The sequence below is a fragment of the Anser brachyrhynchus genome (assembly GCF_964034855.1).
Source record: "Anser brachyrhynchus genome assembly, chromosome: 8".
NCBI classification, from domain to species: Eukaryota; Metazoa; Chordata; class Aves; order Anseriformes; family Anatidae; genus Anser; species Anser brachyrhynchus.
Window position 1 is genome coordinate 15,057,830 of NC_137702.1, and position 23,467 is coordinate 15,081,296.

Genomic DNA, 23,467 nt, shown 5'->3' on the forward strand with positions numbered 1-23,467 from the left:
CGGCCCAGCAGCTCCGCCCCGGAGGCCGCAGGGCCGGGGCTGTGTCCCCGCGGAGGGGCCGGGGGAAGCCGGGGCTGGGCCCCGCTGGGGCCGCGGGGAGGTGGGGAAGGGCCCGCGGCCTCCTGCTGGAGCCTCGCGTGGAGGCCCACGTTCAGGGGAGCACACGCACTGAGGGAAATGAGCTCGACGAAGCGCTTTTAGAGAGAAACGGTTTATTGAAAGATCCAACCGGCTTAAAGGGAGCCCAGAATTACTTCGGAGATCTCAAAATAACTGTGGGGAAAACAATTCCGTGAAGCAGGCTTGGCCTCGTCCTCGCTGGGCCGCACAACTGTGTCCACAGTTCCACAGACTGTCAGCACTAACGCTGAAGTGCAGAAATGCGTGAGTGCTGTGAAGTGGAGCGTCACGCTGAGCACGACTGCTGTTCGCAGGAACATGCCGTGTGAGCATCCACCGTGCTCACTAAATCCTCAGACTTCTGGTCTAACCTCATCTGTTCCTCCTCTGGGTTGAGAGTGGAGTCTGTAAATGAGAAAAGAGGAAAAAGAAGCCATGTGACTTTTGTTTTTGTTTTTTAATACACTGAGGTACTGACTCAGTGCTTCTATGATCAGCCTCAACAGTTTTTCACATCAGCACGTGTGCAACAGGGCGTTACCCAAAGCCATATAAAAATTAATCACAAAACCATTATGTAGGTATAACTCTTGGTGAAAACAGTAAGACTTCTGAACCTAAGTGTTGAGGCTCGTTCTTGTGGGTTTAGTGTGTACCACTGTTGAACTGATGTAATTTTTAGAAAAGTTCACCTTTCCCATCATTCATATTTAGGTAGTGCGAACTCTAGCTACGATGCTTGCTAATATGGCTTATTTTCTGGTATGCAAAGTTATTAATATAGTTCATCCTTTTTTTTTTTTTTAAATTTAGTGAAGAGGAAAAGGTGAAATGGGGTGTCCCTGCCTGAGACAGAGCTTTTTTCTTATGCTAGCATCCTAACAAGCTGAGCAACTTAAACAGCCAGATCACATGAAGCCTTAATTTGGGCTGTAGCTCTGTGTCTTGCTGTGAAGAGGAAAGAGAAAGAGTAGGGAGTTGTGCAAGAGTAAGAATCACAATCTAACATGCACCTTGCATTGTGCACAAGTACACCATTTTAGACTCACCAGCTGGTACACAGTGGAAACCCACAGAGATGGGAACAGTTCTGGTCGCTGAGCAGCCTTCTGCACAGTGTAAAACTGGCTCCATGGAAAAGCATTTTGAGACCTTTTTGTCAAATGCAACTGGCTTCTCAACTTTGACAAATCTACGCTGCAGCTTGCAAGCTACAAAAATATATATATATATATATATTTAAAGAATCTATAGTTTATATAAATAACTTCTGAATTCAACGTATAGAATTAGCAAAAATTAAGACCAATGGCCATACTGACAAACACAAGATATGTGAAACTAATCTCATTCAAGGGAGTGCTACTTCCTATCAAAGACTTGGACTGTAAGGCATCTGGGGGGACAATCCCCAGGACAGAGGCATGTTAAGTCAGATCTAGGTCGGACATGGGTGTGGAAATCCAAAAGATACTTTTGCAACCCTTGCTCTGCTGGCACTCAGATTTACCCAAACTACAACAGCACTTCAGTTTGGGTCAGTAGTGGCTCCTCTACATCCATATATCCACTTCTGCACTGTGCCTAGCATCACAGCCACCTTGCCATGGCTGAGCAGCTTAGGCATTACGACCCTGTGATCCGGGCTTCCCTAGACCAGTCTCCAGAGGGGAGCTTGACCCTAAGAGCATGTTCCAAAATGCCACCTCTTGCCCTTGGGGTGTGGTGCACCCTACCATGTTCAGTTATGCTCATGTTGTTGTTTTTATACAGGAGCTAAATGGTAAGAACAGTCATTCCCTGTCTGAAGGTTTCAGATTAATTCCATCTTCAGCCTGAGTAAATTAAAACATCTATTTCCCACACAAGTGCCCTCTGTTTTGTTAGTCAATGTTAGATTGTTTTTGTTTTTTTTTTCTTTCTGGGATTTAAAAGCCTGAAAATAACAGAATGGAAATAAAGCATGAAACTTTTAGGTACAAGATAAAATGTCTTTTGTAAACAGTTAAACTATCTATTTTTCATACCAAATTATCAGCTTGGGGAGATTTAGGTTTATAATTTTATCTAGAATGCACAAACTTCAGGTAGTTAGGTAATGTGTAAGAAATTGATATAAAAATGCAATAAAAACAGACTTTGCAGAGAACTACCAAACTCAGGAGAACAGACTGTGTTTTAGTCTAAGGAAACTAATCACAAAATAGTGAACAATAATACGATCGTTGTACAATTAATATAAATCAGATATTTAAATCTTATGACTATTCATGTGACTAATGAATTAGTCAAAGACAATGATACTAATATATGTTAGAATCTGAATACCTCCAGTACAGGCATCTTCTGAGACGATCCAAGACTGGGCAAAACTCACTGCATCTTTAGCTAAGTATCCACTGGGCATTTGATATTCCCTTTCCTTCTCAGCATCATATTTTCCACAAATACCACATGTCTTCCCAGCCATCCAGAAAGCAACCTGAATCTTTATAGAAATAAAAATAAAAATAAATAAATAAATAAACACTTAGATGTTTTTCTTCTAAAAATAAAACCACAGGAAAAAAAATAGTACCTCAAATCTATGTCCATCGTAATACAGTTTATCTATGCCATATTCAGGAGCTTTTAATGACAAGCCTTCCTTTTCACTGCTGATCAGCATGCTTGCATCTGCAACAAGAAAACAAAAAGATACCTTTGAAAATGAGGTTATTGTTTTAGGGTCCAACCTGAACCCCTGTTAAATTCATGGAGACAATGTGGACTGTAATGTATGGTGGAAATGAAAAGAAATGGTGGAAATGAGAAAAATCAGATCCCATCCTGCCTTGGACTAAGCCAAAGCCCTGTGACTAGCATGGGCATGGCGGGGGAGATCTGTTTGCCTGTTCTGGGAGTCTCCATGGACAGCACAAGGTGCCCTAGCCCTGCATTATTTGGATTGTGGATACACAAGATTGGCACTTCTTTCTTTGCTCAGCTTTCCTATCACCCCCATGAAAGCCACTATGAAGTTATATTAAAATCATCCAATTTTTTCTCATATTAGGGTGATCTTCACTTTGAGAGGGATTTGCAGGATTATGTCCTTCTTCAAAAGAGCAGAAAATATTAAGTGAAATAGAAAGATGAGTCTCCTACCAGAACTGGGTGTGTACGGAACATCTGTTGGGGTTTGAACACCATTAATCTTCAACTGGATGCGTCCATTGGAAACATACATGTCAACCTTACTTTAAGTAAAGGAAACGAGTATAAATAAATATTCCTCCTCACTATTCAGATCACAGTTTCTAGTCCTGGTAGAACCAACACTGCAGGATGCTCATATCATTTTGTGAATAATTACCTGTTACCTTTTGGGAAGAAAATTAAAAGAGCCCAGAAAAGCGTTCCAGGACGAGTACTCACAATAACCCTTTCCCCAGTTTTCTGAGCATCTCTTTGTGTCACAGTTCAAGCAGTAAGACACCAGGCTACAGAAACCCTTGCTGCAAAACAATGTAATTCCTCTTATATGTTCGCATATATTCAAGGTGCTTTACATTTCAGAGGAAGATTGGGTTCTGTACAGCAGTTATGATCTCTTGCAGCTTGAATAGCCTGTGTATTATAGTATTTTCTTGATAGCAGTGTTTGCTCTAATGAAGAAATATGACACGTACGCACATCAAAAGCATACGAGTGCTGTATGAAACAATGAGGAATGACACAGTGGCAAGGAATGTATCACAAAAGATATGGTCTGTAAAATAAGCATCCCTCAGTTCTTCCACAAAACAGGTGCAGGGAATACTAGTTTCTCTCTGTTTCTCTAAGATTATGGCGCAGATGGGCACACAATTTTCAAAAATAAATAATTACTCATAATGAAACCTTACAGATCAAAGCCTATTTATGCACTTTGAAGAACATTCCATACAGTGATTTTGGTATGCATAATCCTATACTACTTAGAATATCAGACTATATTTTTAAAGAAGAACCTATGGTTGCTCCAAGATGAAACAAAGCATGTCTTAAATTAGTTTCAAATAGATTTAGTACATCATGTACCAACTAAAGGATGACCTAAGAGAGTGCATCTAATCTGGGATAAGCAATTCCCTTTTTAGGTATGTCCACTTCTCAGCATCTCTGCTGAGATGATTGCAGGTGCTAACTAGTCCTAATTATTAGTTTAGCATAGGAGGTCAGACTAAATTATTACAGTAGTCCCTTTTGGATTTATAGTTTATGTTTCTACCTAATTACTGAGAACTGAAATGAGACAGTTAAATGCTTACAAATTAATGAAGAGTTTCCGGCAGTGAAGACTTTAGGTTACTGTGAACCTCAGATGTATTTCAGAAACAAAGGACTTCTCAAAGGCAAAGTCCCAAATCTCAGTGACATTCCTAGAAATCTTTCCATTGACGTCAGTAACTTTTCCGTGAGTCTTATGAAGTACCACTCTGCCCTTACAGTCTGGTCTTCACATTTATATCGACTTGACATCTATCTGTCATTATGTTTGCAATTACTTACTGGCTGGCGAGTCTGACATTTATTGCTATAAGGTCAGCAGATTCTTCAAGTCTTTTCATCATAACTAAGAATTTCAGTTCTGGACTACAATCCTGTGCCAAGACGTGGAAGCAATTCGCAGGCATTGAATAGTTAAACTCAACTCCATTGAAGGTTGTGATCACATTTTGGGAGACTGAACAATGAGCTGAAAAAAGTCAAAAGTAAACCTTTTATACTTCAAGACAGTTACTCTATTTTAAATGGGGAGGGGAAAATGAAACAAGTAAAATTCTTCTTTTTTCACTTTTACTGTATTTTGTTGGAAATCTTACCAGTTCCAATTAGAAATTATTTTACAACAATTTTAATTAACAGATGTTTAATTAACATTGTGTTTTTACCAAAGAAATATGCATAGGCATGATATTAGACCACTGATTTCAGGTAAAATGTGTTTCTGTATCCCAGAATTACATACAGCCTTTCCACTAATAATTTAACCTAAGTATCTTACGATTATGTCTTAATACGGCAAGAATGAATAAATAACCTTTTAAAATCATGTGCAGGAGGTAAAATTAATGGGTATATTTTCTGAAGCTGTTTCAGCTTCTTTATAGCAGTACTATTCAAGCAGAACACCACAAACCTGAGGTCACTTAAGTGTCCTTCTCATAAATTTTGTAATGCTTTTTTTCTCCTGGAGCAGTCTCTGCAATGAAGTTCAAATGGATATACTGGGGGAGAGCATATGTCTGAATCACTGTTTGGCATTGTACTGAATACTTAATCTTGCTAACATGCTTCCTTTTCCTTACATCTTTGCAGCCTCAAAGATTTTCATTACAGACAGGTTTACTTCTATGTGAAGTCCAACCGATTTTTCAAGTGAGCGTAAAACAATTTCAAGTTACTTTAAAAATATGAGTCATATTTACAAAAATCTGCAAAGTAGGTACTTCTGCAGGTAGTTAATTGCTGACCTTTAAGGTTTTCAATGATTGAAAAGGCTGTTTGGGAAAAGATGTCCCAGTCAGGAGATGGTAGCGTTGAAGTCAGAGTACCTGGACTTGAAGGGAATGGTAGGGGAAGCCTGATGGCTCTGTTGTAAATTGTGATCTGAAAACCGGACAGAAAACAAACATGAATGTAAATGCCAAATACAGTGTGGGGATGTAATAGCATTTTCCTATAACATTCAAAGAGGCCTGTACTGACCGAAATCTAAACTAGAATCTAGATTTAGGTCAGAGCTAAAAATAAATCAAGTCCTCTATCTACACCACAAAAGAGCCCTATAATTTGACACATCTGCAATCTACAGAATAGCAATATTATAAATTAAGTTTGATATTTGCCAATTCACATTTTTTTCATGAGTTGTACATCCCACTTGCTCACAGTACAAACAGCTTGCTTACTTGAGATGCTCATCCTTTCCTTGCCTATATGCTGAGGGCTAATATTTATCCATCATGATTCTCTATGGCCTGGTATTATTATCTCTTCCAAAACACAGCAAAACCTATCATCTCCCTGAAGATTTTTGGAGGAGTGGTCTTTTTAATCAATAATTGCTTATGTGTTCTCAATCATGATTGTTGTATTACAACCACTTTCTTATTTCAAGTGTCAACTTGCTACATGAGAAAGAAATGTGCTGTAAGATATTTTCATAACAGAATCAAGTATGTGAACACAAGGTACTTGTGATGGAGGAACTTCTTTATGGTTTAATAAATCAAAAATAAAAAAATTTGTGGGATAAAAAAGCTATTAATCTTCAATTTCATAAGTACGTAATGCTCCAGAATTAAAGATAGTGGAAATATTTACCTCAGGTAGCCTGAGGACCACATCGCAGGTTCTTGGAGATGTCAGAGCCATAACCATGGTTGTCTGGCGAGAGGGACCACGCTGTTGCCTTTGGGAGTACCCAAGCATATACGCAGCCCCGGGAAGATATCTGTAGAACCTGAAAAATAAAGTAACTGATTAAAACCATCCGTCTCTGAAAAGTTTGTTCAGCATTTGTTCTGACTGAAGTACCCCCATAAAGCAATATGCGCTCTCTGTTAGACAGAAGTTTTATAGTAGGGTTTGTAACTTGGTGTTGTCTCTGGGAAGAGGAACAGGCAGATTTTAACAGCGTTAATGGGTGAAACAGTCTTCAGCAGACTGGATAGCAGCATGACATGAGAAGAAAAGTATAACCACCTTTTTCTAAAGACATTCAGAGTTAAAAAGTAGGCACCGATTACATAAAAACTAAAATACTAAATTGCCAAAAAATAGATGACTTGTTATTAATGTTCCAGTCCTGCAATACACGGTGTTAGCAAGGATCCATTGCCCACTAAGATTGTCAATGAGGTGACAGAGGAACCTCTATGATCAGGTTCCATTACAGTCTTTGGATTTAAATAGAGAAATATAGAAAAAAAATTATATATATATATATATATATATATATATATATATATATATATATTTAAAGGCATAGTCTTAAAGAAGAACAAAGCTGAATTCTGTAGCTTTGCTCCAGGATGGTCAATTCAATGGTTTCATCCACTATAATAAGGGGACATCAAGGTAATACAATCCCATATAAAAATTATCCTCTTCAGCAGACATTTGTTAATCAAATCACTTGTATCCCTTCAAACATGAAAGCTTGTGTTGCACCTATAACTGAGGTGTTATATGTGTCAATATTTTGGTATTGCTGTGAAGAAAAAAAAAGGAGGCTTAGATACAGGTCTCAGTGCTATTGTGGGTAAATGCATGTACAGGTACAATGAATGAATTGATACAATAATAATATATAGAATATGGATATATATGTGGATAGTTGCATATATGAACTGAATACAGAATTTAGTTTTCTTATACTAAGCATCATGCAACATTTGCTGTTTAGTGTGCAATAAACCTTACGGAAGTATTCACATCATCTTCTTCAGAAGCCAGAGGTAAGGTGCCTGCATTAGGAAATGACTCTTAAGGCACCCTGTACAGTCAAAAAGAGACGGACTCCTTCAGAGAACCAAGGTTAGGCTTCTACTTAGAGCCTCCAGGGATTAGGAAGCATCAGGAGACCAAGTTCCTAATTCAGGCACTTTAAATTAAAAGCTTACAAGAAATTATGTCAATCCCATCATCCACTTTGTTTCAAGCAGTTTTCCTGCAAACAAAAATGCACTAAATTTTGAGGGAATGAATGCACAGAAAAAAAAAGAGACTGGAAAAAACAATCTGATATAAAATCATATTGATGAAGGGAAGTTCTTCTGGATCAGAAATGGCAGAACTGAATCTAATTATCTGAAGCATTGACATGGGTGACTTTTTTAAAAATCGAAGTAAAATCTCACCATCTTGCTGTTCTTCGGACACTTGAAGGTACTTTTGGCCACACCAGCTTCATCTGCATAGCTGGATGAGAAGCAAATTTCCCTGTTGCAATCTGAGTAGCAATGTGGTAGTCCTGGCAATCTGTACCCCATTTAAGGGAACCCTAGTAGAAGGCAATATATATATTTTGTACAAAGCATAGTAACATTGTTATATTTCATTTGCATTTGAGCTGATCACATTTTAAACTCACCAAAGCTTTATGGGAATTTATTACTGAAGCATCAGCACAGAGTTTCCATCCATTTGACTCTGTGATGCTTGAAACAAAAATCTGTATCCTGAATCCGATGGGCTGTCTGTCAGCATACAGTACGAGCTGGAATCCTGTCGGCTGCTCGTTTCTTCTGATGGCACGAAGAACTGCAGCCAGTATTGGTGGCTTGCTGTCTCCCAAGAATTTAGGCTTAAGTCAGTAGAGAGGAAATAGAGACCAAAGACAAAGCATTAGAATTACTGCATAAGAACAGAAATAAAAAGTATTTGTAAAGGAAAAGCTTCATTCAAGTCTTTTTATATAAAGTACATGACAGTATCATAGATCATCACTCCAGCAATTCGGTGCATATGTGGTTTTGCCAGTCTTTCAAGGGAGTGCTCTTACAACCTTTGTAAGTACAACAGTCATGTTATCATAAACATGCATTCATTCGAAATCCACAGTAAATGTTTTTATTTCTTGTGTATGAAGACACTCACCTGAGACATAGCTGTAGAGATGCCTTCATCACTAACTGAAGAAGAAGAGGAGCTGCTGCTGCTGCTGCTGCTGCTATTCAGAACTTCCCTTTGTGAGTCCTGCAACAACAGAAAATCACTCTGAAGCAAGTTGTTTACCATTGCAATTCATCGCAGAACTAATTTTTCGTATTTTTATTTTGAATGAACTAAGTTCCAGTCAAGCTAGTGAGAGCAATTATAGGCCCTGCCCACAGCATAAGCAGAAAAGGTACCTGTTCATCTGCTGGCTTGAACCAAAACTGGTAAATGGGTAGATGTGCCTGTGAAGACAGATAGTATGTAAGAAGAGCCAAGAGAAGAAAAACAACTAACTTTTGACAAATGCTTTAATAAGTTCAGTATTGAATATGGAAAAAAGGTAAAACAAGATGCAAATTTTTAAACATTTTAAACTGAAACCTTCTGGAATATGAAATTCTGAACTGAAATGCTTCAGAGAACCAGAGAGGTTAAAAACAGGAAAGAGCTCTGCTAGGTTACCTCATCCATGCTGCAACAAACAGTCTGTTTTGTCTTTCTTTGGTACATGCCCTTTGGGCACAATTTCCTGATTTCTAGTACAAAAACATTCACTACAAGAAGTATAAAGAATCCAGTCTGGGTGAATTACCTGTTGGTTGGGATATTCACTATCCCCACTACAGTGTTTGTCTCCAGAGCGGTCCTGTCTGCTGCTGCTGCAGATCGTACTGCTGTCAGAGCCAGCGCTGCTGCTGCTGCTGCTACTGCCCTTGCTGCTCCTGCTGCTGCTGCCATGCTTCTTCCCAAATTGCCTTATTTCTTCGTTCTCATGTTTATTTTCAGGCTCCTTACCATCAGCAGAGGAAGCAGTGGAAGAAGACGATGAACTGGAGAGGGGGTTTGCACTGGGCTCTACCCAGAGGTCTGTAACAGCAGTCTTTACTTTGCTGTGAATCCGTTTCTTATGGTGCCATGTCTTATTTGCGACCTCCAAAAACAGTTCAAAGAGTTATGAATTTACAGCTCTGTAACATTTCTCTAGGTGTCAGACAAGCATCTTACCACAGCCTTTCAAGGAAATAGAACTTCCTTGCCCCCCACACTTCAGAAGCTGCACCAGAACTCACCAAGACCCACCCCTCCCAACAAAAATCCTTGCTTTCCCATGCCAGTTTTCCACATTGGACTTCAAACCCTTGGTTTTGTTCATGGGAAAATATTCCCCCATCCAATGCTCGGTCTCTTACCTTGAACACATTTTCAATGCCTAGGATCTTCTTCAGTTTAGCTTTAATGTTCTCATACAGAGATGTCTCCTCCTCTTCTTTAGACCCTGAACTTGCTACATCGATTATTTTGGAAGCAGCTTTGGGCCCAGCCTGAATCTCCAGCTGTATTTTTTCAATATCAGCATCTGTATGATCTAGAGTCAAGATACTTATATTTCAGTACTGTGCTACCTGAGCATCATTCACAGAGATTGACAGAAAAGATTGCTTTCATTACTATACCTGGCTTCAAAACTATCTTGGCTTCAAGTTCTCCAACTAATTTGTGCAGATAAGTATTTCTTAAGAAAGCAGAATTATGTGACTTTAGGCTGAGACAAGCAGAACATCCCAAACTGGATAATTTTCTACAGAAGACACGTGCATAAGATCTTTGTCCTATACTGTCATGATGTTCCTCTTCTGAGCCTTGCTGGTATCCCTTGGGTATCACACTAGGAATATTTCTTTGCTGTATTAAACAAAAATATGGTAAATAAAAATATTTTACACACACACACACACAAAAAAATTGTCACAGCTCCTAAAATCTTTGCTGTATTCCTATTAATGATGAGAACGATGACATTCTTGGCTAAGAAAGGAAGCACTGCTTAAAATTAGAAACTCAAGCATTGGAAGAAGTGGGATTTTTTTTCCAAAGTGCTCTGTGGAAGAGGTCAGGTTTCCTAGCTAGCCTTTCCCAGGCAGTGTTTCACAAACAAACTTCCCAGTCAGAACCTCCAGGACTCTTTGTAGGGGCTATTTCTCTGCACCAGTTTTGGGATACTATTCCTCAGCTGTATTTGCAGTCAGTATATCCTTTCCCTGCCAGCAGTAGGCCTCAGAAGCTGAAGAGCACATCAGAGAATGGGCTTCTACAGACCCCTGCAGGGATTCCCTTGGAAGTTGGGAAACAAACTGTATATCCTGCCTGAGCCATCCTTTCCAGACTGCTTTGGCTCTGAAAAACAGGGTACTGTACAAAGGATGTGGCTTTCACACCCCCTCCCCATGACTATGCAGAAAAAGGCAGACATGCTGTCAGAGCAACCCATCTGCATGAGATGACAAGAGCCAGCAGGCCCTGAAGAAAAGTGGCTTAAACATATTGAGACTTAGGTTAGGCCTGGTTTGGGATACATCAGGCACCTGCTGGGTCTCACAGTTCCCTTGTTTGTGATCTGATTAGCCAGCTGCTGTGTTGGGCGTGCTCAGCCCCTGTGAGATACGTTCTGTTCTCTACCTGCCTGCAGTGCAGGCGGTGAGCGGCCTCGTTACCTTCCAGCTTTCGGCTCTTGAAGATATTTCTGATGACTGAAACTTCTGATTGGAGATATTTGTTATTTCTCCTTTGGGGAGAATATGGGTCTTCTTCTCGGAATCTGCTTCTTCCATGTTTCTTGAAATAGCGTAAGCTTCACTCCTGTGGAGGTGACATATGGCAAACAAGTAACATCTGATTTTGCTTAACCCCAATTGTCTTTAATACCAGAGAGCTATGGGCAATACAAAAGAGAATATTAAGCTTCATGTGGTTACCAAACTACCGCAGAGCCTGACAAGAGTTGTAGGTTCATGATTTTATAACAGGGAGCTCACAATCAGTAACACGTAACAAGTGAAATGCAGCTAACTCTTCTGTACCTTACAGCTGCAAGCTCAACCTCCTCATGGCAAGGAAGGGTTTCAATCTTCAAATTTTTCTCTTTCATATTAACCCTGGCATCAAATTTCATTGTAGTGTTGGCACTGAACTCTGCGTGAAATTCAAGACCGCTCTGAAAGTATTGCGTATTAATCCCCATCATTGCAATCATATGGAAATATACTCTGAAAGAGTGAAAATAAAAATATGCAATTACAAATTACAAATTAACATGCATGTACTTATCTTTGAAAGGCAGAATTGCATTTTCTTTGTGTTCTTTTTATTGTAAGAACCACTACTAACGATTAAAAAGGTAATATCGTGTAACAGGATAAAAAAGCTGAAGTGCCGCTGGAAAAAGTGAAGGGATTTATTTGATAAAGCTTGCATGGATCCTCTCACAGCCTTATCACTGATACATTGCTTGATAATAAGCTAATGTCAAAATCTTCCTATAGCTTCAGATTTTGTCTATTTTTTTCACTATTGTTATTATCATCATTATTACTGTTATTAGTAGTGTTGCTGTTGCTTTTGTGGATCCAGAAGTGTTTTCCTTTTCTACCTGAAACCCCCCCCAGCTTGTGCCTTCTGAAAAACTTTCTCATACGTAATCAATGCCTTCACGGCTTAGTAGCTTTAGTCACTGAGCAGGTACAAATATGAGCATTTTCAGCAATGGCAGAACATCGCCACGTTCCTCCTTGATGCAATGCACTTTGCTAGGCTTGCATGGGCTGAAAGCATCACATGACTGTGTTGTTTTCTTACAGATTCACTGCTCAAGACTAGCACAGCCATCCCAAATCTGGTACAAATAAGATACTTATGTAATATAACTATTTCAAATATAAATACAAATGAATGTGTGTTTATATATGAAAATATATCATTTTTACTTTGGCTGCATATCAGCGTGAATATCCATGTTGGTTTCCAACAACTGTGATGGTCTAAAATTGTCAGATAATGGTGGTGACAGCTGAATATCAACTGCAAAAGACAGAGAGAAATTATATGAACAGAGAAAAAATATTAAAAAAAAATAAAAATGCGGGGGATACAATTTTTTCAATAAACATAGTAGTTAATGCATGAGCATTGCTTTTACATTTTGAAATACTTCACAGGATTACTTAAAGATTATTACTCTGAAACAGTTACAGAAGTACGTCCCAGATGAAACTTGGTGATTACTTCTCAGCCCCTTTGGAGGTGTCTGGACACTGTTTCCCCATTACGAGAGTATTTTTCAAGACTACAGAGGGATTTACTTTCAGCAGAGGGATTGGAACCACAATTATCGGGAGGAAATTGCTCAGTTAGGTGTCCCAAGCTCACCATCGGCCACAGCCTGAGCCAGCGCAGCGCCGCACAGGCTGAGCTCCAGCGGCATGCCAACCACCGTGGGGACAATGTGCCGCAGCTCGGCCACCATCGCCGGCACGGTCCATCGGCCTGAAATGCCTCGCTGGACCTCTTCCACTGCTTTTTTCACCACTGGCTGCCAGTTTGACGATCCAGTCAGACTCTGAAGACAGAGAAATTGGTTAAATAATCAGGGAAGATGAGATGGGAAGGGGAAATTATTCTGCATCACAAACAAAAAAGGCAACAGCCTTGTCAGTACCATTATGGTCTGCTGAATGACTTTGTTATCAACGTCAACAAAGGCAATCTCCTGGCCCAATATTTTGATGTAAGCAGACACCAGAGGGTCTTCTGGAGGCAATTCTTTCCATCCCAGAAACTGCAGTGTTAAGGAGGAGAAAGGGAAGAAGCAGATACAGTTTCTTAAAATACAACATTGTATTAAAAAAATGTAGATCACATTTGAAGGATGCTAACTATGGTTCCTTAGCCAAAAAAATAGTAGACATCTTACAAGTCTGAATTGATGTGGCCTTCCTTACGTTGCATAACTGACTTCAGTGGGAGTTTCCCCACATAAGGATGAGGTAAGGACTCGGTAATTTTTGCTGCTCTAAGTAGTGGGTGACACCCAAGGGCTCATGAACAAAAGTCTTGTTCAATAACCATTTTAAGAGAAAAGAGCAACCACTTACTGTGTTTTAACATACACTTTAAAACAGATGAATTTTGGCTACCAGCATCATCATCATCTTTTGTACTGTACATTAAGGGCAGCTTTGCGTGGTGTGCTGACACATGGTGAGTGAAAAAATGGCATCTGTTCACAGCCTAAGTACAATATAAGTAAGTACACCTTTCTGTGACCAAACAGGATGGCCAACTCCTTTCTCACTGGAACATCAAAGGGATGGCTAGGAGGGTAGCTGATGCAACCCTGGGCTGGTGGGTACTACATATTGCAAACAAATCAGGAAGGTGCATAAAGACATACCGTTTTACCAAGTTCCTTCAGTGTCTTGTATGTATCATATTCAGCAAAGGGAATATTCTGCTGCCTGATAGTATTGATTAGGCTTTGTGATCGGAGAGCCACCTGTAGGAAACAGCATCGAACATCACAGCGCAAGTACCAGAGAGCTCAGGAATACCTTTCTACCTGGTATTACACTCACGGAGGCCACTCTAAATACATACTTCATGAAGCTGTAGCACTTATAAGGCAGATGACTGGAGGCTATGACTGCAGATGCTGAGGACATGCTGAGCTTTGAATTAGTCAGCAGGGATAATTTTAGGGCAGCTCAAAGATCAGCCCAGGCTGCAAAGCTTGCCCAAGAAGGTGAGTAAATGCCTGCATGCTGTTACATGGAGTTTCAATCTGCTGGGGCTGCACTGCTGGCTGAAATTTAATTTCAGCTGCTTATTCCCTGTACTTATGCAAAATGCCCCACACATCACGTGACTTTAGTTAGGCAGACAAATGCTCTGCTATGTAAGCTTTCCTTTGCTCTCTTAGATTTTCATGCCTATACTGAATGTTTTCATTGCTAAATCTACATGTCAAAAAGCCCAAATACAAGTAAAATCATAACCATTATCTAAATTTTCATTCCACTCCAGTCCTTACAGCCAGAGATAGAGTCAAACACGACATTGCAGTCCAAATGGCTTAACGAGTAATGCTGTCTGTAGCTGGTTGTTTTCATGAAATACTTACCTCTATAATGTCTGTTGCAGTATTTGCATAATATCCTCTTACTTTTGTGATTATATCAGATGGAAACATAGTGTTGGGACTGTTCATTAGATAGACCCTCCAAATTGCACCAGCCTTATACACATCTATAACAGGAACAAAAAGCAGCAGAGATTTTTCTTAGGGTTTCCGAGGTGTCTGGTGCCTGTAAGTTACCTTAGGTGCATGCTGTACTAGATCTCAAATGATTCTGCCAGTATTCAGCGCCGTGGGTCCTCAAGCTTGTAACCCCAAGAGGGAATCTTTGTTCTAGGGCAGAGTCAACAGGACCACAGTGACTAAAGAAGGAGGCCTAAATCCATGTGCAGATAAGACACCTCTTTCCCCAGCAGATACCCAAAGAGTAGTAGAACACCTTCAGGGGATTTTGCATTTCAGGAGACTCTTGTGCTTTATTCTGTTTCAGGAGTGCACTAAGCCCACAGCCCATGACAGGATTTTGTATGGAAATTGTGGAACACAATAGATGCCTTCAGCTAAGCAAGCCAAAGCAGGGAACATGGCATCTGGTACTCACGGGAATAACCACCAGCATGAATGACCTTGCTGTAACGATAGCTCAGCCTGTCAAGTCTGGGGCTCAGTAGTTTAATGGCAATGTTGCAAGCAGCAGAGCTGAGTAATAAAGAGTTAAAATCACATGAAGATAGTCGACTGTGACCAAATTCTTAAAAAACTGCAAGAAAAATCACCATTTGCAACTAAAAAATGTACTTCTTTCTTTACTCACAGATTGTAGAGCTGTGGGATCCTGCCTACTGCCAAAGCCTTCATGTGTGAGTACGTGAAGCTGGCTACTTGTAGGCTGGTGTCCGTCAGCAGCGAGGTGGCCATAGCTGCTACAATTGGAAGAGCAGGCTTTGTTTCAAAGAGGACAACACAAGCCATCATGCGGACATTAGGAGCAAGTGTATTGTCCATAAAGATCTGGAGAGAGATCTCCCTTACCTGGAGGAGGAAGATAAAACCTGTGAATACCTCATAACTCCTTGGGAAGAAATATTTCCTAAACTGTGCGTGTCTGATCTGCAGTGAATGGAGAACAAAACCCTGAACAGAGACTTGAGCGTGAGGCCTGTCACTGGAAATGAAGATACTGCTGGCTGCACAGTGAACAGTGCTGAGGGCTGGAAGAAACAGCCATTAGCAAGGGGCCCAACATTACAGCGGCTGAAGCAGCCTCTTTCCCAGGATGTCAGCCAGGATGGGGTGATGTCAGGAATTCACAGTGTGGGAAAAGACAAGACCTGTAACTATACCTGCCCAGAGTTGCTAACATTACCTGATGGCTTTATTATCCCTGCATCGCTAAGTCAACCCAAATTACACCCTGTAAGACATTTGTCTAAATAATAATTTCAGTTACTTTTGCAGGGTCTTTTCTGGCAATTTTCCTCAGGGCCAGCACAGCATCAGCATGAATTCTGCTCGGTAATGCAGTAGCAGCAGGTGAAAATGTTGGCAAAAACTTCAGGATGCGTTTGATACTGGCCGGCTCTCCTGCATTGCCTATAGCTTTCAGGGCCAAGGCCATGTCTTCAGCACGGTTTCTGCTGGCAGCTTCAGCAGCAAGGTCGTGGAGTGGCTGAAAACACAGCAGACAGTGGTTAATCATGTCAGGCAGCAATCTTGTAATAACGCATAAAAATACTCATTGCCAAAGCAAATAAAACAACTACTGGTGCAAAGCCCTGAGTAAAGATGTTCAGATTTTTCTCCCAGGAAGAATCTCACCATCGTTATCAGGACATCATTAACACAGAACATACGCACAAACTTTATTTTCTCCTTGCATAGTGTTGTAACTGAGAGTAAATTGTCACTGAGCTTGAGCTTTGTTTCAGTCTTTCTTGGAAGATTTAAACCCATTCCGAGCAGCAGCAGGCTATCGCAATACTGTAGTCTTTCTGACTAAGGAACCAGAGCTACATAGGCCAAGGACAATGACCTGAATATTTCTGACGGTGATATGCAAGTATGTAGCAGGGCCTCTTTGGGAGCCCTAACCTATGACATATCTAGAGCTTTGCTTATATTCACACTTCAGTGCCTTTTTAATAGATATTTTAAGTTTGATCTACCTAATGTAAAAGTAGAGAGAAGAATCATAATTATTTTTCTTTAATCCTGAATTGTCATACATAAATTCCAGGTTGTTTACAGCACCTGTCATACCCACAGGCTTCTACCACTTACATTTGAAATTCTGAACTGTTAAGACCAGATTTTTCAAAGGCATCAGCTCGGCATTTCATTTTATCTTAGCAATTTAGCAGGCGATCACAGCTAAGAGTGAGGCATGTAAACACCTAGTTACCTAATTGCCAGCATTGTGAGAGGTAAATTAGAGTCATTAAAATAATTTCTTCACCCCTTATGAAATAAGAAATGAGAGTCACCTACCTGAAGAAGTTCATTAGGACAAAATGAAGGCTGAGCACAGTATTTATTTACCATGCTACCATACCCCAGGTAAACAAGTATTCGAAGCATCGGTGCTTTCTGAATTTGGGGACAGGTCAGAAAAGACTGCAGAAGAAAGAAGCCAGAGTCGTTAATGTTTCAACTTATTAGAGCCGGTATTTAGTGAAAACTTATATCTGAAAAGTAAATAGACAAAATTACTTTGGATTTTTCCTAAATATTTTTAGAAGTTAAATAAAATGCTAGTGATTGAGCTAAAATTAAAGCAAATAGTATTGCTGCAGTTACAAGGTACATACTTTATATTTTGGTTACACTGCATTATTTTTTACAGTTCCTCTATTTTTTTAATTTGTATTTGGCAAAAAGAAAACAGCAATTTTCCTAGAATTTGTGGGATTTAACAGCATCAAATATCAAAGCCACTGAAAAATTTCTGGCAGCAAGTGTTTGGAAATGTTTTTCTAGATCATTCCCGTTTTTGTTAATACCTTACATTTTACAAAATATCAAGGAAATATGTTGCATCATTTGATTGTAATCCTGTGAATTCACCTTTGGAAATGAATGACAGGGTAAGAGAAGGAAGAATAATCTGTACTCACTGAGGCAACTTCTAGGGTTTGCTTGTTGGGCGTAACGAAATGGAAGGCAAGAGGGAGAGCAACAGCTGCTTCCCAGATGTTCAGCTTCTTATCATGGATTTTTTGTTTAAGGAACTGGAACGTGTCAGTAGCTCCAGCAGCACAGACAGCGCTCAGGAACCAGTGCCTGCCGGGGAGGGGAGGACCATTACCCCCATTGCCCAGTGCTCCTCTGGTGGGAAATCCTGGCTGACAGCAGTACAGTTACCTGTGTGGAGGTTCACTGGCAAACTGCTCCCACAAGGAGTTGATTTGATCAAGGGTCACTAGACGGAACAGCTGAACCATTTGTAAGAACTTGGCTGAAGCTTCTTTAGTGTCTCCTTCCTCATTATTCTTAACTAATTGTCGCAGAGTTTCTGTTAACTGTAGGCAAAAAACATGTTGAAATGTTGAAAAACATGTAGGAAAAAAACAAGTTGAAAGGTGCCATGTCTAAAATAATATTGTGATGACTTGTTAACCTTATAAATAATGAAAAGGAATGGAGAATAAGCCTCTAATACCTGCCCATCTGCATTTTTGATCCTTATGAGAGGAATTGGCATCTGGAGCAGCTCTTCTGAGAAATGATAACGAAGACTTCCCTGGTTTTGCAGTTGAGCTTCTGGTACATTTATGGGAGTGCTTTTAATGTCGACCAAAACCAGTGCTTGTCTTCGAGAGAAAGAAAAAAAATGCTTCAGTAGCATTGTACATGAGAGTTGGGCACATACAGCTGCTGGGGCAGATTGAGGGGTGCCCAGCAGGGAGCTGCACTGACCACTGATGGGTTACACACTCCTCAGGTTTGTGCATTGCTCAGGATTAGCTGGAAATGTTATAGGACTGGCGAGAGCTTTCATTATAGTGTTGCCACACTACCAACATGCACAGCACCTACCTTGCCTCCATGCCTGCTGCGCCTTCGGGCTCGTTGAACGGAGAGACCTGGTACACCTGCTCCGACGTAGCAAACGTTATCAAAACCCCGCTGTCATCATACTTCATCTTGTAAGTGGACATCGTCGTGCCCTTAACGTTTCTGACTTTCTAAAAGTGCAAAGAGACCCACTCATAAGTACAAACAGGAACTAGTTAATTTCTCACAGACAAGCCAAATTCCCTGCTGGTGCCAGCGCAAGGCAGGAGTCGTGCTGGTCCTACCAGGGGGCAGGTGGGGCAGGGGCGGATGTAAGCCATGCCCATGTTCTTCACCGCTCTGTCCTGGCAGTCGGTCAGGTCCTTGCTTTTGGAAACGGTGGCACGGTTATTCTTGCTGTCGTCCTGAATAACGTATCTGGTTTGGCAGATGCCTTCAATGCCAGCCTGTGTGTTGATTAAACACAATGAACTTTTCACTGGAAATGGCCTTTCGTTACAGCAATAAATTGGTCAATGCAAATTGCCTGGCAAGTGTTATGTTCAGGCAAGCTTCTATGGAACGGTAAAATGAGAATAAAAGTCAAATCAGAATGGAAAAGAAACCAACCTCCTGTAGTTCGTACACATTTTGTGACTTCTTGATCGTTATCTGCATCATGTTCAGAATCCCTCTCACTATGTTCGTGCACAGGACGGGGCAGTCCTCAGGGGCATAAATACTTCCCACCCTTCCCTCGGTGTACTCAAACTTAAAGGCTTGGCTGAAACATGCAGCGATGGTCTCTGTGAGCTTTGAAGATGGAGTGAAGGAGTCAAGGGGCCAGAAGCCGTGATATTTCTCCAGCTTTGGTGATTGAACCTGTGAACAGAATTAGGAAAACATTCATCCTGTCCACCACGGTGCAGTAATGGGGAAACTGGACTCTTCTACTCCATGGCCAGACACAAGTCACTTGTTCAACACTGCAGGAAATGTTTTCCTCCTCACACTCTTGTTCTGGGGCTAGGGCATGCCCTCAAAAATGTAATTTCCTTAAAGGATTTCTGCCAGAAAAAGGTCACGCAAAAGTTCAGCAAATGTGGTGAAGCTTGCTGGGTGAGTGAAACTGGCTGTCAGCTGTCTGTATGGAAAGGATACTCACCTGTTTTCCCCAAATTCTCAGTGTGATCTCCCTTCAGCCTGAAAATCAGCCAAGCCATCCCTCAAGCAGCCTACCTAGACACACGGGGGCTATGTTTGCTCCTGTCCGGCACATCCCAGAGCACCAAAACTGCAGCACAGCTGATGGGGAGGCAGAGATGGCCACAGGACCTGGCACTGGATGGGCCAGTGAGGCGGATGTCACCTTCTCTGCAAGTGGCTGTCATTGCTTCCAGCTTATCAAGCTGTACAGCTTGCTTGCAAGTCCTTGACTGCTACCTAGTGGGAAATGTGTGCCTGCATGCACATACATAGTCACATACACGCATGCCTCCCACCCTCCTACATAAAGGTACGTGTTCCTGTGCAGAGGGAAACGGTTTTAGTGGCCCTGTTTTTAATCAGTGCTGCAACAGTGGCTTGTCTCCTTCTCAGAGTAAATCCTACTCGACTTTTGTCTGTAGTCGCTAAAGTCATAGCACCATCAGTGAGGTTACAAAAATCATGCAGTTGCAGAATTGTATTATATTTGATAATAGGTGTTCCCTCTCACTGTTTCAGTAATACAGCAGATTCAGTAAACTCCTAGGATGAATGTTAAGTGGCCTCTTACAATTCTCTTCCCCCCCATGGTGTCATCCCTTTTCTATCATCCTTTGTTCCATGCCAGTCTTTTAAGATGTTTGGTTTCATCTTTTCTATGAGTAACAGCACTTCCAGATCTGATATCATTATATCAAGTGAAAGCATTACCGTTATCATTCTTCACATTTGAATTAATGCCTATGTGAAGAATACCAAAAGGAAGATAATGGAGACAGACTTGAATTTCCCATGTGATGAAGGAATTTCAGCACTGAGCTTTTCTCAAGCTATGGACCCGGCTGAAACATTGATATTTCATGCTTGAATTTGCATCATTTTCATATTCGCGTTTAGTGTTGCCTTACTAAAACTATCATGAGGACATTGCTTTAAAGCAGCTGCCTGTGATGTCTTCGCATGGAACTGAACCTAAGGCAGCTTTACCAAGTGGGTGCAGGTCCTGATGGCAGCAGAGCTGGGGCAGCTCCGGCTCCCTCCCATGGCCCCGCAGGATGCGAGGGTGGACATCACTGCCTGAGCCTGACATTGGGCTTGTAGTCATCTCGGCACCAGGAAGGGCCCTAAGCTTTTGTGCAAGGTTTGCATCTTTTTCTTGTGTATTTTACCAGCCTGGACGTATGGCCCGGCCTTCTGCTGCGTTATGTAGGCAGATGGATGGGTTCCCACGCCCCTTGCGACTTACCTGGAGAAGGTGGTCGCTGCGGGACACGCGGCTGATCTGCAGCTTGCAGGTCAGCTTCACCCCCGCCATCACCAGCCCCTTGCCCTGCAGCCCGTGCAGGATGAGTCCCTCATAGCCATACAGGTAGGTCTTGCCGGTATGAAAAACGGGCTCTATTAAATAATAGACAACAGAAATGCCTCCTTTGTTGTGATGCTACTCACGGGAACCGTCCCAGCAAGGAAGGGTGAGGCTGGCTGCCCCAGCAGGCTGGGCACAAGCAGAGGGCACACAGCAGGGCTGCCAGGGAGGGCGGCGTTGGAGCCGCTGGCTGGTGGTGGGAGTGCACTTACCGAGGTCCTGCTTCTGAGCCCCTGCATGGGAGGAGAGAGAAGGATGCATGAGAAAACCCAAACCTCTGCGGAGACTTGACATTTATTATTCATTTACTGGGTGTGCCAATGGCTGGCAGATGGAGAGCAATGCACTCCTGCGGCAAACCCCACATCCCTTGGGACAGCAAGCCTGCCCTAGCCCCCCTCACTGGGTGCTGTTTGCTTTTCCCCTGCTCCTACACTTAGGTGCAGAAATCTAACAGTTTATAGCCAAACTCATTAAAAGGCTTCAGCAGATTGTGCCATGAATGTCCCTGAAAGTCCCCAAGGAGATGCAGCTTCCTGAGGTGGCCATCACAGCTCAGAAGTGCCAGTAAAGCTTAGACTTACCCACCAGGGCGAGCACCAGGGCCAGGATGAGTCCCTTCATGCTAAAAGTGACTGAATGCCACAGGGCAAAATGTGCAGCTTTTATAGAAGAATTATTAACAGGCATGGGAAATTTTGTTGAGTTATCAACTTTTTATCAACCACTCAAACCCGTTGAGGGTGAAGGGATTGGGTACAAGGTGCCGTCTGCTACTGCTGTGCCAAAATCGTCACAGGCAATCTTGTTCTCACCTCACCACCTAAATGCTCCGAAAATATCTTTTGGAACAGGTGCTTAAAAGTATTAAAATATCATTAAAGCTAAACTATTTATTGTGTAAGAAAAACTACTAATTATTCACTGGAAGCATCTGGTGCTATTGCAGCCTGCGCTAACTTTGCCCAGGTTATCCTGACCTGAACATAAGGCACACATCTTATCTAACTGATAGTGCTTCAAAAGGATTGTGCAAAGCCCCAGGCAGGGCTCCTGTGACACTGCACCGATGCCCTCCTGCCAGCTGTGCCTGCTGTCACCCACAGCGCTGCCCCCTGAGGGTGGGGAATTCACCCAGCGACACAAACCTCGGTCACGAAGACCACAGCAAAAAGGGCTCGCTTTTTGCTCACCTGCCTTTTCTTACCAGGATATCACATCAGTTTCTTTGACCAGCGTCATCAGCCACAGAAAGTTGTTGGCGAGGTGGGACCTGGCGAGGCTGCCAGGCGTTACGGACACAAACCTCTTGGGTTACAAAGATGTACGAAGTCCGGTTTGCCCAAACGCGTTTCACATCAAGCAACAAGAGGCAGCATCCTCCCTCCAGGGGGGACACCCCTTCTCCCACCGGTCAGTAGCCGGCCACCTGCTGCCATTTTCCCTGTCCCTTTCCAGTAACCCCACAGGCCCGAGAGGCTGCTCATGGCTCCAGGGCTTAGCTGGGTCCCTTGGCTCCCAGACAGCCACCAGCACCACTCCCACCCGAGCCCTGCGGGGAGCGGTGGCCCGGCAGCCCCGGGACAGGGGTTTTCCCACCGGGGCTGCCCCTGTGTGCACCCAAACCTCACTGGGGGCAGGGAACAGAGTTACTGCTTAATCACTGCGGGAAGGGCCGAGGTCACAGGGCACTCGGCTCAGCCAGCTTCTCATCAACAGAGCAGGGACTCCTAGCCAAGACAGTTTAGTTTCTTAATGCTCTTCAGCTGATTTTTTTTTTTTTTTTTTTATAATTGAGCAGCTGAGATGTAATTTATAATAGCTGACAAAGTGTGGATTTTGTTTCTAGCTCAAGGATGGCAACTGTAGGATTAAAAAAAAAATTAAAATCTTACCTTCAAAATATTTTGAAATATAGCAAGTACTGCACCATGTTTTTACTGGTGCTATATTCTGGTCCTGTTTGTTTTAACGTCATCCTTCTTAGTAAAATTGATAGACTGACAGAAAAGCTAAGCCATTCATGCTGTGGGCAAGACTAGGGAGTTGTATCATGTCTTTTGAGATTTGGTGAATATAGCTAATGAATTTGAGTATGTAACTACTGGCAACTAGTGAGAGGTTCAAAAGCTAACATACTATAGCATATTTATATGCAGCTGCAAAAGTGTTTTTTTTTTACAAAA

The 23,467-nt window shown here is 41.9% G+C and overlaps 1 protein-coding gene across 1 annotated transcript; it reads right to left on the bottom strand.

The window, feature by feature from the left end:
• Positions 1–195: 195 nt before the first annotated feature.
• On the bottom strand, positions 196–22,038 carry LOC308198869 (vitellogenin-2-like). Its single transcript, XM_080602050.1, has 35 exons — positions 21,866–22,038; positions 21,494–21,514; positions 21,162–21,313; positions 19,340–19,591; positions 19,015–19,176; positions 18,752–18,900; positions 18,375–18,525; positions 18,077–18,234; positions 17,830–17,995; positions 17,204–17,329; positions 16,167–16,385; positions 15,531–15,748; positions 15,318–15,415; positions 14,762–14,886; positions 14,036–14,137; positions 13,301–13,420; positions 13,012–13,201; positions 12,570–12,663; positions 11,667–11,852; positions 11,301–11,445; positions 10,263–10,491; positions 9,999–10,174; positions 9,401–9,739; positions 9,003–9,050; positions 8,749–8,847; positions 8,243–8,455; positions 8,010–8,152; positions 6,472–6,610; positions 5,619–5,754; positions 4,654–4,840; positions 3,268–3,359; positions 2,699–2,796; positions 2,449–2,608; positions 1,170–1,331; positions 196–525 (listed from the first exon to the last, which is right to left on the bottom strand). The coding sequence occupies exons 1-35, from the start codon at positions 21,969–21,971 to the stop codon at positions 407–409; spliced, it is 5,280 nt and encodes a 1,759-aa protein (XP_080458176.1). The 5' UTR covers positions 21,972–22,038; the 3' UTR covers positions 196–406.
• Between the last annotated feature and the right edge of the window lie 1,429 nt (positions 22,039–23,467).